This window comes from Chiloscyllium plagiosum, chromosome 14 (genome assembly GCF_004010195.1).
Source record: "Chiloscyllium plagiosum isolate BGI_BamShark_2017 chromosome 14, ASM401019v2, whole genome shotgun sequence".
NCBI classification, from domain to species: Eukaryota; Metazoa; Chordata; class Chondrichthyes; order Orectolobiformes; family Hemiscylliidae; genus Chiloscyllium; species Chiloscyllium plagiosum.
This window is the reverse complement of record NC_057723.1, coordinates 79,723,744-79,739,774: the sequence shown is the minus strand read 5'-3', so window position 1 is coordinate 79,739,774 and position 16,031 is coordinate 79,723,744. Positions and strand designations below refer to the sequence as shown.

Genomic DNA, 16,031 nt, shown 5'->3' with positions numbered 1-16,031 from the left:
AAGGGCAAGGAGTCATGCAACTTTGGGACTAATTACAGCAGACGATGGAGTCTGTACTGAGAACAGCAAATGCTGGAGATAACAGTGAGTCAGGCAGCATCCAGAGAGGGAAAGAGAGAGAGAGAGAAAGCAAGCTGCCTGACCTGTTGTGATTTCCACTGTTTTCTTTTTGCTTTCCGTACAGGGAAGGGTTGGTGGTTGTGTTTGAGATGAATTGAAGAGTTAATTCTAGAGCAGTTTCCTTCATGCCCTGCCCTTCTCTGCTGCACTTGGACAAATGAGGAAGGAGCTGACTGTTCACTTCTCTCAGTGACACAGTCACTTGAGCTTCCCAACTGATCAGGGCCAGGGTGAAGGGAGCCGAGAATGCAGAGGCGCTGTTGGAGTTTGTTGCTGGTGGCCTGGCAGATAGGTAAGGAGCTAAGCTCTCTCTCAAAACGAAAACCAAAAGATCTGTGGACACTGGAAATCAGAAACATAAACAGAGATTGCTGAAAAAGCTCACCAGGTTTCCAAATTCTCTGTCTATTCTGTCTCTATCCTCAGCCCTTTGCATTTCTGATGAAGAGCTTATGCTCAAAATGTTGATTCCTCTCCTCCTCGATGCTGCCTGACTGGCTGTGCCTCTCCAACGTAACATTTGTAACATATTTCAAGCTGCCCTGACTTGCTGTTTTTCTCTCTCTCTCTCCCTTGTTCAGATGCAGTGCTCTCCAACGCCAACTTGATCATTCTGCAGGCGGTACACGATGTCCGCGAGGGTGAAACAGTGAGCCTGGGGTGTCTCAGCAGCAGGCAGCAGGATGACCACGTGCTAACCTGGGGTTACGTGCCAGTGGGCACCACCAACATCAAATGGATCTTGTCCATGAGCCCAGGATCGACCGACATTGTCCAGCATCCCGGTTTCGAGCCCCGGTTCTCTGCCACCAATGACAGTGATCTCACTTTAATCATCGAGACGGTCAAAAAGGAGGATTCCAGGAGGTTTTACTGTCAGAGTAAGGACACTGTGGTCAAGACGAGTGAATGGTGTGGCTGTGCGGTGATCCTTAATGTGAAGCCAGGTCAGTGTCAACCTCAGAATTCAGCAACACAAACAGAGATCACTGGAAAAGCTCTGTGCAAAGAGAAAGCAGAGTTAATGCACAAGTTGGGGTGGCATGGTGGCTCAGTGGTTACCACTGCAGCCTCACAGCATCAGGGACCTGGGTTCGATTCCAGCCTCGGGCAACTGTCTGCGTGGAGTTTGCACATTCTCCCTGTGTCTGCACGGGTGTGCTCTGGTTTCTTCCCACAGTCCAAAGATGTGCAGGTTAGAGTGGATTGGCCATGCTAAATTGCCCCATAAGTGTCCGGGTTAGCCACGGGAAATGCAGAATTACAGAGATTGGGTGAGATGCTCTTTGGAGAGTCAGTATGGGACTCATTGGGCTGAATGTTCTGATTCCACACTGTGGGGTTTCTATGATTATGAAGCCCAGGAGAGATCAGCAACCTCTCTCTCCCAGGCTGGAGGAGGTGGAAATACCACAGGCACTCTCCTCCAAGCAGTCCAGAATGAGCCTCATTGCAGGGGGGAGGCTGAAATTGATTGGCTCCAACAAACAGTTTTCTTGCCTCCTCTGTGTGGAATAGCCATCAGTCAGGGAGCTGGCTTGGCAGTGGGGACTCAGAGGGGCTCATTTCTAGAGTGCAGTATTTGCTGCATCCTGTCCCTCTCATTCAATGTGGGTGCAGCATTGGCCTTCTAACCCAGGCACCTGGGTGGGACTTTACCGAGCGCTGAGGCCGTGGTATTAGCTGCAGAATGCGAAGCATGCTTGTGTAATGTTAGCTAGTGGGCGAACTGAGCCAGGAGTCACCAGTGGGTCATAGAGCATCAAACCGATCTGCAACATACAAGCGAAAGCTGAAGAGCTGGGGAGGTGAAGTGGCAATGTCTTCACCTCTAGACCAGGAGGCCAGCTTCCTTCATCCAACTTGTGCAATAACATCTCTGAATAAGTTGATGACAAGTAATTTTAAAAAAAAGCTTAGAAAGTGATTTGGAAAGTACAAAAGTGAACTTCATGTTGAGGAGGTGCTGAAGTGAGGTTAGAAAGTGTGGCGGTAAAACACAGTGTAAAACTGGCTAAATCCCGACAGATTCACTCGAAGGAAATTAAACTAACAGTTCCTTATTTTCTCAACCCAGCTGTCACACCCAGACTACCTTCCGTTGAGCTCCTTCAGCCATCGCCTGAGGAAGTCTCTCTCCAGGCAGACTGCAAACTGGTCTGTGTGGTAAGTGATTTCTATCCAGACACTGTCTCGGTGTCTTGGTACGTTGGCAGCACCCAGCTGTCCTCAGGGGTTTCAAACTCTGGGATACTGATGGAATCAGAAGACAGCTACACCATGATCAGTGAGCTGACAGTGCCAACACACCACTGGCTTCATGGTCTTCACTACACCTGCCTGGTTTCACATAAAACACTGTCTTCCCCCATCAGAAAAGTAATCAGCAAAGATGGTAAGTTCAATTAACAGCCTCATTCACACTATCTTATATATTAATTTCTTGTAACTACTTTTGAATTAAGTATTTGGAACTGAATTCTAGTCAGCCAGGGAGACTTCCCCCTCATAGAAGCGTTCTGTACCTGCCTGGTGACCTGTGTCATACAGTCACAGAGCTGTACAGCAATGAAACAGACCCTTCAGTCCAACACATCTATGTTGACCAGGTATCCTAAATTAATCTAGTCACATTTGCCAGCATTTGGCCCATATCCCTCCAAATCCTTCCTGTTCATATACCCACTCAGATGCCTTTTAAATGTTGCAATTGTACCAGCCTCCACTACCTCCTTTAGCAGCTCATTCCATACATGCACCACCCTCTGTGTGAAAAGGTTGCCCCTTAGTAGGTGGCACGGTGGCTCAGTGGTTAGCACTGCTGCCTCATAGTGCTAGAGACCCGGGTTCAATTCCCACCCCCGGCAATGGTCTGTATGGAGTTTGCACACTCTCCCCGTGTCAGTGTGGGTTTCCTCCGGGTGCTCCGGTTTCTTCCCACAGTCCAAAAAAATGTGCATGTCAGGGTGAATTGCCCGTAGTGTAAAGTGAAGGGATAAATGTAGGGGAATGGGTCTGGGTGGGTTGCTCTTTGGAGGATCGGTGTGGACCCGAAGGGCCTGTTTCCACACTGTAAGTAATCTGATCTTAGGTCTCTTTTATATCTTTACCCTCTCACCCTAAACCTATGCCCTCTAGTTCTGGACTCCCCCACCCCAGGGAAAAGACTTTGTCTATTTATCCTATCCATGACCCTCATGATTTTACAAACCTCTGTAAGACACCCCTCAGCCTCTGACACTCCAGAAAAACAGCCCCAGCCTATTCAGCCTCTCCCTATAGCTCAAATCCTCCAACCCTGGCCATGTCCTTGCAAAGTTTTTCTGAACCCTTTCAAATTTCACAATATCCTTTCTGTAGGAGGGAGACTAGAATTGCATACAGTATTCCAATAATGACCTAATAAAAATCCTGTACAGTCACAACATGACCTCCCAACTCCTAGACTCAATGCACTGACCAATAAAGGAAAGCATACCAAACGCCTTCTTCACTAACCTACCTACTGCGACTCTACTTTCAAGGAACTATGAACCTGCACTCCAAGGTCTCTTTGTTCAGCAACACTCTCTAGGATCTTACCATTAAGTGTATAAGTCATGCCCTGATTTGCTTTTCCAAAATGCAGCACCTTACATTGATCTAAATTGAACTCCATCTGCCACTCCTCAGCCCATTGGCCCATCTGATGAAGATTCCTACATTCCCTCAGGCTGTCATTGTACTACCTCCAGGAGGTAGGCACGTAGATTCAACGTTGTTCAAGCTCCTCCACAGCTGTCAATCCATCCAGAACATGGTGAGAAGTCACAAGACCCCACGTTACAGTCCAACAGGTTTATTTGAAACCACAAGCTTTTGGAGTGCTGCTGCTTTATTTCTGCACCTGATGAAGGGGCAGCGCTTTGAAAGCTTGTGGTTTCAAATAAATCTGTTGGAAGGGTCACCAGACCCAAAACATTAACTCCAATTTCGCTCCACAGGTGCTGCCAGATCTTCTGAGCTTTTCCAGAAAGCTCTGTTTTTGTTTCTGTTTGACTATAACCTGGTGTCATGTGACTTCAGACTTTGTCCATCCCCATCCAACATTGGCACCTCCACATCGTGGCTACATCCAGAACATGAGAAATAGAATTCCTGATCTAATCTAATCGAAACAGGATGTGCTTTAGAAGTCCTGGCTATGTTCCTGTCTATTAGACTAGTAATTCAGTTCACAGAATCAACCTTAAGCCTTAAAAAAATCTCACCAGCTACTCACAAATAATTTTTACCCCCTTGTGCTACACACTAAGTCTCCCAAAATCTCATTCTCTCCTACATCTGCTCTCAGGACCACCCTGGTTTCTCCTCTTGCCCTCCTGTAGCTGTTGCACCTAGCTCTACCTTTGATAGATATGTTTGCTGTCCCTGCTCTTGGGTCCAAACGTATCTCCAATAACTCCTTTAGCTTTGCTAGAGGTAAAACAGAAAAGGGGAATTATCCCAGGGTCAAGTTCCTTCATGTATGGGTCCGAATATCTAGAGAGTCAGACTCCTGGGACAGGTAAACTCCCTGCTTTGGGGTGTAGGTTTGCTCGCTGAGCTGTAGGTTTGATATCCAGACGTTTCATTACCTGGCTAGGTAACATCATCAGTGGCGACCTCCAAGTGAAGTGAAGCTGTTGTCTCCTGCTTTCTATTTATATCTTTCTCCTGGATGGGGTTCCTGGGGATTGTGGTGATGTCATTTCCTGTTTGTTTTCTGAGGGGTTGATAGATGGCATCTAGATCTGTGTGTTTGTTTATGGCGTTGTGGTTGGAGTGCCAGGCCTCCAGGGATTCTCTGGCATGTCTTTGCTTAGCCTGTCCCAGGATAGATGTGTTGTCCCTGCTTTGGGCACAGTTGGGAAATTGAGTTCAACAGGGATTTGGGATTACACTGGTTAGGCTGTGTTCCATCTCCTTTGAAATCATTTTGTAAAATCACAATGATATTTTTATTTTCCTTCGTCTACATTTACAAGAGCTAACTTTGTGAAATTTTGCTGAAAGTGGGTCTATGAGGAAAATTAAGAATTTTTAGTAGCTTGTGTTCTTTCTTCCAAATGAAAATACCATTAAAGTTAGCCTGATGCAACTCAATTGTTTGATTGACATACAGTCCTGAGCTTTTTTGTAAATTTTTAACATACTTTTAAAACAAGCCCACTTGTACTTATGTATCTCAGCAATGTGGCAAATTTGAAGATCCTGCTTAAAGCTGTAGAATTTCACAATTTCAACATGGGAGCAGGTTTGGCGTATAACTGTCCTATGTTTCAATTCCTCCAGTTGTTCACTGGTTCGACAGATTCAACCTGAAATGTGCTGATATTCCTGGCAGCTTTGAACCAATAATGCTGTGCAAGTGGACTGTGCAACAATTGATTTTTCATGTGTAGAACTACAAAGAATACAGAGCACAGAAATGGCCCATTCAATCCAACTAGTCCACGTCACTATTAATGTTCCACTCGAACCTCCTTGTCTGTCAAGGTAACCTTCTACTCAATGCTCTCTCATCAGCTGGTGTCTCACCTCACATCAGCTGTACCCTGTGGCAAGGAGTTTCATAATCTCATCATGGTATGGATAAAGAGGTTTCATACCATAAGTTTCCTTGTGGATTTATGCAGGACTGTCTTATATTTGTGGCTCTAGTTTAGTTCATTCAAACAAGTGGAGACAGTTCCTGTGTGACTACTCTCCAAACTCTGTTACTATTTTAAAACGACCACTAGATCTTTGCTTTGAGCTTAAAACCTTCATCCTAACCTGTGTAGCATCACCGTTTGTGTACCCATTTCTGACATCAGAAGAATTTGATCCTGTAAGGACAGTTTTTTTTAATTAGATTCCCTACAGTGTGGAAACAGACCCTTTGGCCCATTAAGTTCACACCGACCCTCCGAAGAGCAATCCACCCAGATCAATTCACCTACATTTACCCCTGACTAATGCACCTATCATTATGGACAATTTAGCATGGCCAATTCACCTGACCTGCACATCTTTGGATTGTGGGGGGAAACCCGAGTACCCAGAGGACACCCACACAGACACAGGGAGAACGTGCAACTCCAACAGTCACCCAGGGCAGGAATCGAACTTGGGATCCTGGTGCTGTGAGGCAGCAGTGCTAACCACTGAGCCACCGTGTCACCCACAGTGTTACTTTTATGTGGGACACTTTAAAAAGTAGAAAATACAACTAAAGGGAATTACTTCTTCTGTGACAGCTCAAAAATGAGTTTATTAACTCTCATGATCTACTTGCGCCATAACTATATTTTGATTCCATTCATAATACCCTAGAGTCATAGAGTTACGCAGCACAGAAACAGACCTTTTGGTTCAACTCATCCATACTGACCAGATATCCTAAATTAATCTAGCCCCATTTGTCAGCATTTGGCCCATATCCGTCTAACCCCTTCCTATTCATGTACCCATCCAGATGCCTTTTAAATGCTGTAATTGTACCAGCCTCCACCACTTCCTCTGCCAGTTCATTTCACACATGTACCACCCTCAACAGCTGTGAAACTTCACTCCTTGTTACGAATGAAATTATGAAAGGTTATGATCAGAGTAAGCATTGCAGTCACATACAGAATCAAAGCATCAGTTAGAGGCTGGATAAAAAAGGCCATGTCTTCTTCCATCAGGGTGGAAGAATATGGAATAGATTTTTGACATGCATGCTTGAACAAGAAACCTTCACATGTTTAGGCAAGAACTGGGAAGAGTCTTGTCAATTTATGGGATTCAATGTTATTCAAAATTAATTATAGGAACTCTGTAAACTACCATGTTAGATGGACCCTGGGCCTTCCTTAGCCTGGAACCATTATTACACCACGCTACCTTGGAGAAAATATTGTTTTGATATATGAATAAGATTAAAACAAATAAGTTTTATTTTCTTAATATTCCATTTGACATTCATTTCATTGCTATTTATGGGATTTTACTGAGTGCAAATTAAATCCCACTTTTTTTTGCAAAGTTACAGCAACTGCATTCAGTGGCTCTAACGTGTTTTGGGATGTCCTGAAGTTTTGATATCTAAATGCAAAGTACTCTGTTGCTTCTGAATTGACTTTGGAAGAGTACTGTTCTGACCAATAACCACTTCTACTCGTTTAGATTTGATCCCACCATCTGTCTATGTGCTTCCTCCAACTTCTGAAGAGGTTGGTGTGAAGAAAACTGCAACAATTGTTTGTCTGGTGGTTGGATTTTATCCCAAAGACATTGTGTTTGGCTGGCTAGTTAATAACTGTAATACAACTTTTAGTTCGAAAACACTTCCACCAGCTTTAAATACAAATGGGAGTTACAGTCCCAGAAGTGAGTTCACAGTTGCTGTCCATGAGTGGGAATGTGGATCTTTGTTCACTTGTCAAATTCAACATGTTTTGTTGTCAACTCCTGTGAGGCACAGCTTGAGGAAAATAAATGGTAAGGACATGGAATCTTATTGTCTTTAAATGTTTTCTCAAGATATCCTGGAATATTAAATGTGTCTTAAAACTACCTAAAGTCTAACTTGAATCCTGTGAAGTTTCTTCTAAAGATTCTCATTCCTCCTTCCTACTACAACCTTATATTCCATTCAAATTGATATCATGTTCTAAAATCCCTGCATCTACTCAAGCATGAAATATCCTTGAGGAGACCAAAGTCATGACTGTTGAATTCTTGTTGTGACTTCACCTGATGAAGGGGCAGTGCTCAAAAAGTTTGTGATTTCAAATAAATCTGTCGGACTATAACCTGGTGTCATGTGACTTCTGATCTCGTCCACCCCAGTCCAACACTGGCACCTCCACATCATGCACCCACAGGGAGAGCGTACTCTAGACTCACTTGAACAGAATTCTGTCAAATACAAGAGAACACATTTTTAAAACACATCCTGTTGTATACACCGTTCATTACTCGAATTGCAATCTTGTTTGTGCATAATTAATACATGCAGAAAGGGCCCCCTCTGTATTGTATGATTTTATGTTCCTATGATAATCAGATGAAAAGCAGATGTCTGCAGTCTCAGATAAACACCTTTTACTCACCCCAGCAGGCCTACTTTATCTTGCCCTTACCTGGCTCTGTCTGGCGCTATTTGCTCTATTAACTATCGATTTTGTATCTGTTTCTCCTCGTAGAATCCCTACACTGTGGAAGCAGGCCATTCTGCCCAAGTCAAACTGCCCCTCTGAACAGCATCCCACCCAGACTCACCCCCTATGCCTGTAACCCTGTATTCCCCATGGCTAAACCACCCAGCCTCCATATCCCTGAACACTATGGGATACTTGAGCACCCCGCCTAAACACAACAAGGACAGAACTCCCCCCGGTCCTCACCTTCCACCCCACCAACCTTCGTGTACATCGCATCATCCTCCCCCATTTCCGCCACCTACAAATGGACCCCACTACCAGAGATATATTTCTCTCCCCATCCTATCCTCTTTCCACAAACACCATTCCTTCCATGACTTCCTCATCAGGTCCACGCCCCACACCAACCCACCTTCCCCTCCCGGCATCTTCCCCTGCCACCACAGGAATTGCAAAACCTGCGCCCACACCTCCTCCCTCACCTCCATCCGAGGCCCCAAAGGAGCCTTCCACATCCAGAGTTTTACTTGCACATCCACTAATATCATTTATTGTTTCCGTTGCTCCCGATGCAGTCTCCTCTACATTGGGGAGACTGGGCGCCTCCTAGTAGAGTGCTTTAGGGAACATCTCCGGGACACCCACATCAATCAACCACACCGCCCTGTGGCCCAACATTTCAACTCCCCCTCCCACTCTGCCGAGGACATGGAGGTCTTGGGCCTCCTCCACCGCCGCTCCCTCACCACCCGCCTGGAGGAAGAACGCCTCATCTTCTGCCTCGGAACACTTCAACCCCAAGGCATCAATGTGGATTTCACCAGTTTCCTCATGTCCCCTCCTCCCACCTTATCCCAGATCCAACCTTCCCACTCGGCACCACCCTCATGACCTACCAATCTTCCTTCCCACCCATCTGCTCCAGCCTCCTCTCCACCCTATCACCTTTAACCCCACTTCCATCCACCTATTGCACTCTCAGCTACCTTGTCCCCAGCCCTACTCTCCTCCCATTTATCTCACCACCCCCTAGGCTCCCAGCCTCATTTTTGATGAAGGGCTCCTCGGATGCTGCCTGACCTGCTGTGCATTTCCAGCACCACACTCTCAACACTTCAGCGTGGCCAATCCACCCAAACCTGCACATCTTTGGACTGTGGGAGGAAACCGGAGCACCCGGAGGAAACCCACGCAGACACGGGGAGAACGTGCAAACTCTACACAATCACCCGAGGCTGGAATCGAACCCAGGTCCCTGGCACCAGTGCTAACCACTGCTTATGTCTCCTAACATGACTGGACTCCTGTTACCCCTCTGCCCAGTTATAACATTTGTTGTCCCTATAGGCTACATATTCCACACTTTGCTAAAATTAATAAAGAAATGCAGGTAAATAAATATTAAAACAGTAGAGACAGAGATTGCTAATAGTCTATTTTACAACTTCAAACTCTTTTATGAGGGGTCATTGTATTAACAGAGGTATACCTGTATTTTTAAAAATAAGTCGTTTATGATTAGTTACTCAGTTGCTTTCAACTAGTGCACTTTGGTCATCCAGAAACTCAGAGACAATTGCAGCAAGAGGAGGCCAATCAGCCCATCATTCCTATTCTGGTTGACAAAGATCTGACCAGATTAATCCATTTCCCAGCTTTTAGCTGATGGTCCTGCGGGTTATGGCAGTGCAAGTAAATTTCTAAATACTGCTGAAATATCAAGAAAATGTCTGACTCTAGCATCCTTCCCAGCAGTGACTTCAGGACTCCCATAATCCTCCAAAACCCCTTTCTTAGTCTGCTGCCTCTCACCTTAAACCTATACTCCCTGGCTAGAGAACAGGCCCTTCAGCCCACGATGTTGTGCCGAGGATTAGTCCTAATGTAAAATAAAATAACCTAACCTACGCACTCCTCAATTGACTGCTCTCCATGTGCATGTCCAGCAGTCGCTTAAATGTCTCTAATGACTCTGCCTCCACCACCACCACCACAGGCAACTCTTTGCATAAAGATTTCTTGAGCAGACAGCAGAGGTAGGTTCTTTATGCAGGTTATTGACCATGTTACTCATGGAAAAAGTGCCTTTCTCTCCAGCCCATCTACACCCCATATAATCTTACACACCTCTATTAGCCTCCTGTCTGGCCTCACTGCTCCAGGGATACCAACCTCAGTGCATCCAATCATTCCTCACAGCTCAGATGCTCCAGGCAACATCCTGATGAGTTTCCTCTGCACAATCATATCCTTCCTACAAAGCAGTGACCAGATCTGCTCACTGTACCCCAATCATAGAGTCATAGAGATGTACAGCACGGAAACAGACCCTTCAGCCCAACCCATCCATGCTGACCAGATATCCCAACCCAATCTAGCCCCACCTGTCTGGACTCCCCCACCCCAGTGAAGAGACTTTGTCTATTTATCCTATCCATGCCCTCATGATTTTATAAACCTCTATAAGGTCTCCCCTCAGGTTCCAGAGAAAACAGCCCCAGCCTATTCAACCTCTCCCTGTAGCTCAAATCCTCCAACCTGGGCCATATCATTGTAAATCGTTTCTGAACCCTTTCAAGTTTCACAATATCTTTCCGATAGGAAGGAGACCACAAATGCATGCAACATTCCAAAAGTGGCCTAACCAATATCCTGTACAGTTGCAACATGACCTCCCAATTCCTGTACTCAATACTCTAACCAATAAAGGAAAGCATACCAAACACCTTCTTCACTGTCCTATCTACCTGCAACTCTACTTTCAAGGAGCTATGAACCTGCACTCCAAGGTCTCTTTGTTCAGCAACACTCCCTCGGACCTTACCATTAAGTGTATAAGTCCTGCTAAGGTTTGCTTTCCCAAAATGCAGCACCTCACATTTATCTGAATTAAACTCCATCTGCCACATCTCAGCCCATTTGATCAAGATACCGCCGTAATCTGAGGGAACCTTCTTCGCTGTCCACTACACCTCCAATTTTGGTGTCATCTACAAACTTGCTAACTGTACCTCTTATGCTCTCATCCAAATCATTTATGTAAATGATGAAAAGTACTGAACCCAGCACTGATCCTTGTAGGGTCAGACCCAACCACCATTTATACTTTTTCACATAACCTCAAATAAACACAAGATCAATGAGTAAAATAATCCAACTCATGGGTATGATATTGAAATCCTCCCACTTGGTCCATACCTGGGGTTCCACAGAACCTAGTGCTGGGGCCCTTGCTGGTTGGGATACATCAGGTGAAGAGGAGTCTTTACACTTTAAATATTAACTGTTTCTCTCGTCACTGATCTTTCCAGACCAGCTGAGTTTCTCCAACACTTCTGTTTTCATTCCAGCATAAGCTCCCTGCACTTGTATGCCTCAGCCAGTAGACACGTAGATAAGGAAGCATGTGGGATACATGTTTTCCTATCTTCAGCAGTGTCCGGATATGCACATCAAAATCCCAATAATATTCAGTACTTTACAGGGTCTCCCCATTCCTTGCCTTGGTAGCAGTTCCCAAACTCACATGTTTCCAGGTTACATTCCATTTGCTGCTTCTCTGTCCACCTGACCAGTCTGTTGATACGCTCCTGAAATTTACAACTCTCCTCGTCACTATCTATCACCCAATCAAATTTCATTCCATGTCATCTGCAAACTTCTTGAATGGACCTCCTATCTTTAGAACCAAATCAATAATGTACATCCCAACCAGCAAGGGCCCCAGCACCAGGTTCTGTAGAACCCCAGGAATGGACCAAGTGGGAGGATTTCAATATCATACCCATGAATTGGATTTTTTTAACTCATTGATTTTGTGTTTATTTGAGGTTATGTGGAAGAGTATAAAATGGTGGTTGAGTCTGATTATAAAGATCAGTGCTGAGTTCACTACTTTTCATCAGAAGTGGGACTAAGATGCCTTTATAGTCTCTCTCCCTGGAAGCTATGCGTATGATTGCTCAGCTTGCTTATGAAGGGCTTCCTGATGAAGGGCTCCTACCCAAAACGATGATTCTCCTGCTCCTCAGATTCTGCCTGCCTGCTTGTGCTTTTCCAGTGCCACACTCTCAACTCTTGCTTATGCTATAGATTAGGGGAAGTCAGGAACAGAATCAATTGCATCTACTATGAAGAGAATGGATAGGTTCCCACCTCCCTCCATTCTGCCTTGTGCTTGTAGTTTATTATTCACCAAAGAGCTCGATCATTGCAGTCTGACTGGCATTTCCTTATAGTTTATCCATTTATGAATCATCAAGTGCTTCACCTGATGTATGAGTAATCAGGGCTATGCCAGAATGCATCCCAACATTAACATCCCACTTTCTGCTTCGAGCTTGGAGTGTTACATTATTGATGCTGTAAACCAAGAAAGTCACTGCTCTCTGCCTTCACTTAACTTTTCTGAAATACATTTGACTTGGTGACTATGATAAAGTTGTAAATATTTGTTTATCTAACAATCTGTTCCTGTCTTTGCTGGAGATGGTTACATTCAGGAGCCTGTGATCCAGCTGATCTCTCCTCGATCCGATGCTGTCTCTGCCGGGCAAAATGTCACAGTGGCCTGTTTGGTGTCAGATTTTTACCCTGCCGATATTTCTGTGACTTGGAGAGATGAGAATGGTCCAGTGGATATGGGAGTGACCCAGTTTGCAGTGGCTTTGGGCAGTACAGGCACCTACCGGACACTGAGCCAGCTGACTGTGCCGACAGCAGAGTGGGAGAGCAACCATACTTACTGGTGTGAAGTGAACCATGTGTCCCTGGTACAGACGCTACAGAGAGCGGTCACTAAGTATCTGGGTAAGACCCACATCAGTTGTGAGAATGTGGTGTATTGTGTGTGTACAGGTGTGAATGGGAGGGGGAGGTGTCTGAGTGACAGGGGAGGGTTGCAGTTACAAAAGGAACAGGCGAACCAACAGTCAATTATTAACTTGGACTCCTGGAAACAATCCTCCAAAGTTTTACTTTCTGCAGAAGGCTTTGTTTTGAGGGGTTGTTCTGTGAAAACAGTAGAGACATGTAATGCATTAGCTACTGATTAGCTGTGGATGGGACTGGTTTTTACATACTCACATTGGTTTACAGGAAGCAAAAGGATTAAGTTGTGTCACTCCATTTAAAACTCACATCTTGCTCCTGAATCAGGAAATTGTTTAATTCTGACTATAACTCCATCCCCACTCAATAAAGTTCTATTATCGCCTTGGATTAAAAACAGGGATTTCCAGTGGAACTCCAGGGATAATGACTCCTCTGCGCATTGTGACTGTTGTCGGTGGCTTGCTTTTAATTATTGCTGCTGTTACTATCACCTACAAGATAACCACTTCTTCCTCCAGCACAGAGACTGGTAAGACTGGTTTAATCGCACTCTATGCACAGTTGAACGGGGACTACTGTTTAGTACAGGTATTACCCCATCTTGTTCCCCTAACAGCAAAGAATGCTAAGGGGAGATTTGGTAAAGCTATTTAAAATCACAAGGGGTGGGAGAGTAAAGAACGAGGAACTATTTTCAATTACTGCAAGGTCAAGAAGGAGATAGCATAGATTTAAGATAAGCAGAAGAGCCAGCGGTAAACCTGAACAGGACATTTATTTTATGCAATGGGTTGTGAGGATTTGTAAGGCACTGCCAATAAGAGAGATGGATACAGATTAAAAGGATGTTTAAAAGGAAACTTGAAGGATATACAAAATTGGAGAGTCAGGACTGGTTACCACGATCATCCACCAATAAAACCAGTGCCACAAAGATCTATTTTACGATGCTTATGACAAAATAAAACATCATAAGATGCTTTAGACAGCATTATAAAACAAAATACAATGCCAAGTCACTTAATTAAGTTGTGGAAGATTAAACTGGCTTGATCGATAAATAAGGAGAACTTATTGGAGGACTGCAGATGCTGGAGATCAGAGTCAAGTGTGGTGCTGGAAAAGCGCAGCAGGTCAGGCAGCATCAGAGGAGCAGGAGAATCAGCATAAGCACTTCATCAGGAAGGAGCTGTGTAGCCCTTTTCAGGGCACCTCCTGATGCTGCCCGGCTTGCTGTGGTCTCCCAGCCTCCTGATGCTGCCCGGCTTGTTGTGATCCCCCAGCCTCCTGATGCTGCCCGGCTTGTTGTGTTCCCCCCGCCTCCTGATGCTGCCCGGCTTGCTGTGGTCTCCCAGCCTCCTGATGCTGCCCGGCTTGTTGTGTTCCCCCCGCCTCCTGATGCTGCCCGGCTTGTTGTGATCCCCCCGCCTCCTGATGCTGCCCGGCTTGCTGTGGTCTCCCAGCCTCCTGATGCTGCCCGGCTTGTTGTGTTCCCCAGCCTCCTGATGCTGCCCGGCTTGCTGTGGTCTCCCAGGCTCCTGCTGCTGCAATCCAAAATAGGCAGGAAGCTGGGAGAACACAGCAAGCCAGGCAGCATCTGCAGCTTTTTTTTTGTCTCTGTATCTGAGAAGTCATGGATGGTGCTGAACATTGTTGAATCAACGGCAAACCTCCCCTATTTCTGACCTTATGATAGTGGGCAGGTGTTATTGAGAAGACAGTGACATCAATACACATTTTTGAACGATACATACTAAATGAGACTAAAGAAACTTTGATGTAAAGCAAATGTTTTCAATTTCTTGATGCAGCAAACGTCATTGAAATGCTGAGCCCGATCACCAGACATGAGTCAGTATTCGAAAACACCTAATTAAAGGTATCTGTACAAAAATCATATGCTTTGAGCACAGGGGAGGTGATTCTGCGTCACATAATTTTGCTGAGTTTTGGAGACTGATTTACATTTTATCAAGTCTTTTCCATATCCAGTGAAAGTGGGTGGCTCAGTGGTTAGCACTGCTGCCTCACAGCGCTAGGGACCCGGGTTCAATTCCCACCTCGGGTGACTGTCTGTCTGTGTGGGGTTTGTATGTTCTCCCTGTGATTGCGTGGGTTTCCTCCGGGTGCTCCAGTTTCCTCCCACAATCCAAAGATGTGCAGGTCAGGTGAATTGGCCAGGCTAAATGGCCTGTAGTGTTAGGTGCATTAGTCAGGGGTAAATAAAGGTTAGGGAATGGGTCTGGGTGGATTACTCCTATAAGGAATGGTCAGTGTGGAGTTGTTGGGCCGGAGGTCCTGTTTCCATACTGTAGGGAATCTAATCTAAATTATCATTGATGCAATTCTTGTACAGACTTCAAAACAACTTGATATAATATCTGATCAAGTTTTCACCAATTAATTTGCAGTTTGCTATTTAAACCCCACGAGGAGATTTATAATTTTAAGGATAAGGAGTCACAATTCTCTTCTTATTCATTCACACGGTGTGGGCATTGCCTGCTAGGTCAGCACTTCTTACCTCTGCTTCCTTACCCTTGGAAAGGTGGTAATGAACTGCCTTCTTGAACCCTTGCCTTCCATCTGGTGTCGGTGAGCAGACAATTCCATTAAAGTGGAAGCCCCAGGATTTTAATATATGCCAAAATCAGGAAGGTCAGTGACTTGGTGAATGCTGATCTGTTTTGCATTGCCAGCATTTTGTCTTGTTTTTATTTCAAACATTAAGTGCGGAGCAGCTGCCTGAAGATCTTCATGTTAGTTTTGTGGGTTTACCTTCTCAAGATCTTTCTTTTATTTCAGCAAAACCAACAAGGGAACAGCAAAGGATGGAGACTTTGCCTGGAATTATACCTTGGAGATATTTGGGAATTACAAAAATGTTTGATTTCTTGGCATATTGTTATTATGTTGAAACAAAGGTGC

General features: G+C 45.0%; 1 gene segment (V, D, J or C); it reads left to right on the top strand.

Moving 5' to 3' along the window:
- The first annotated feature begins 275 nt into the window (after window positions 1-275).
- On the top strand, window positions 276-14,982 carry LOC122556836. The segment is given in 5 exon segments: window positions 276-412; window positions 702-1,067; window positions 2,198-2,515; window positions 12,759-13,079; window positions 14,915-14,982. Coding segments are annotated over 5 exon segments (1,113 nt in total).
- Window positions 14,983-16,031: the final 1,049 nt, after the last annotated feature.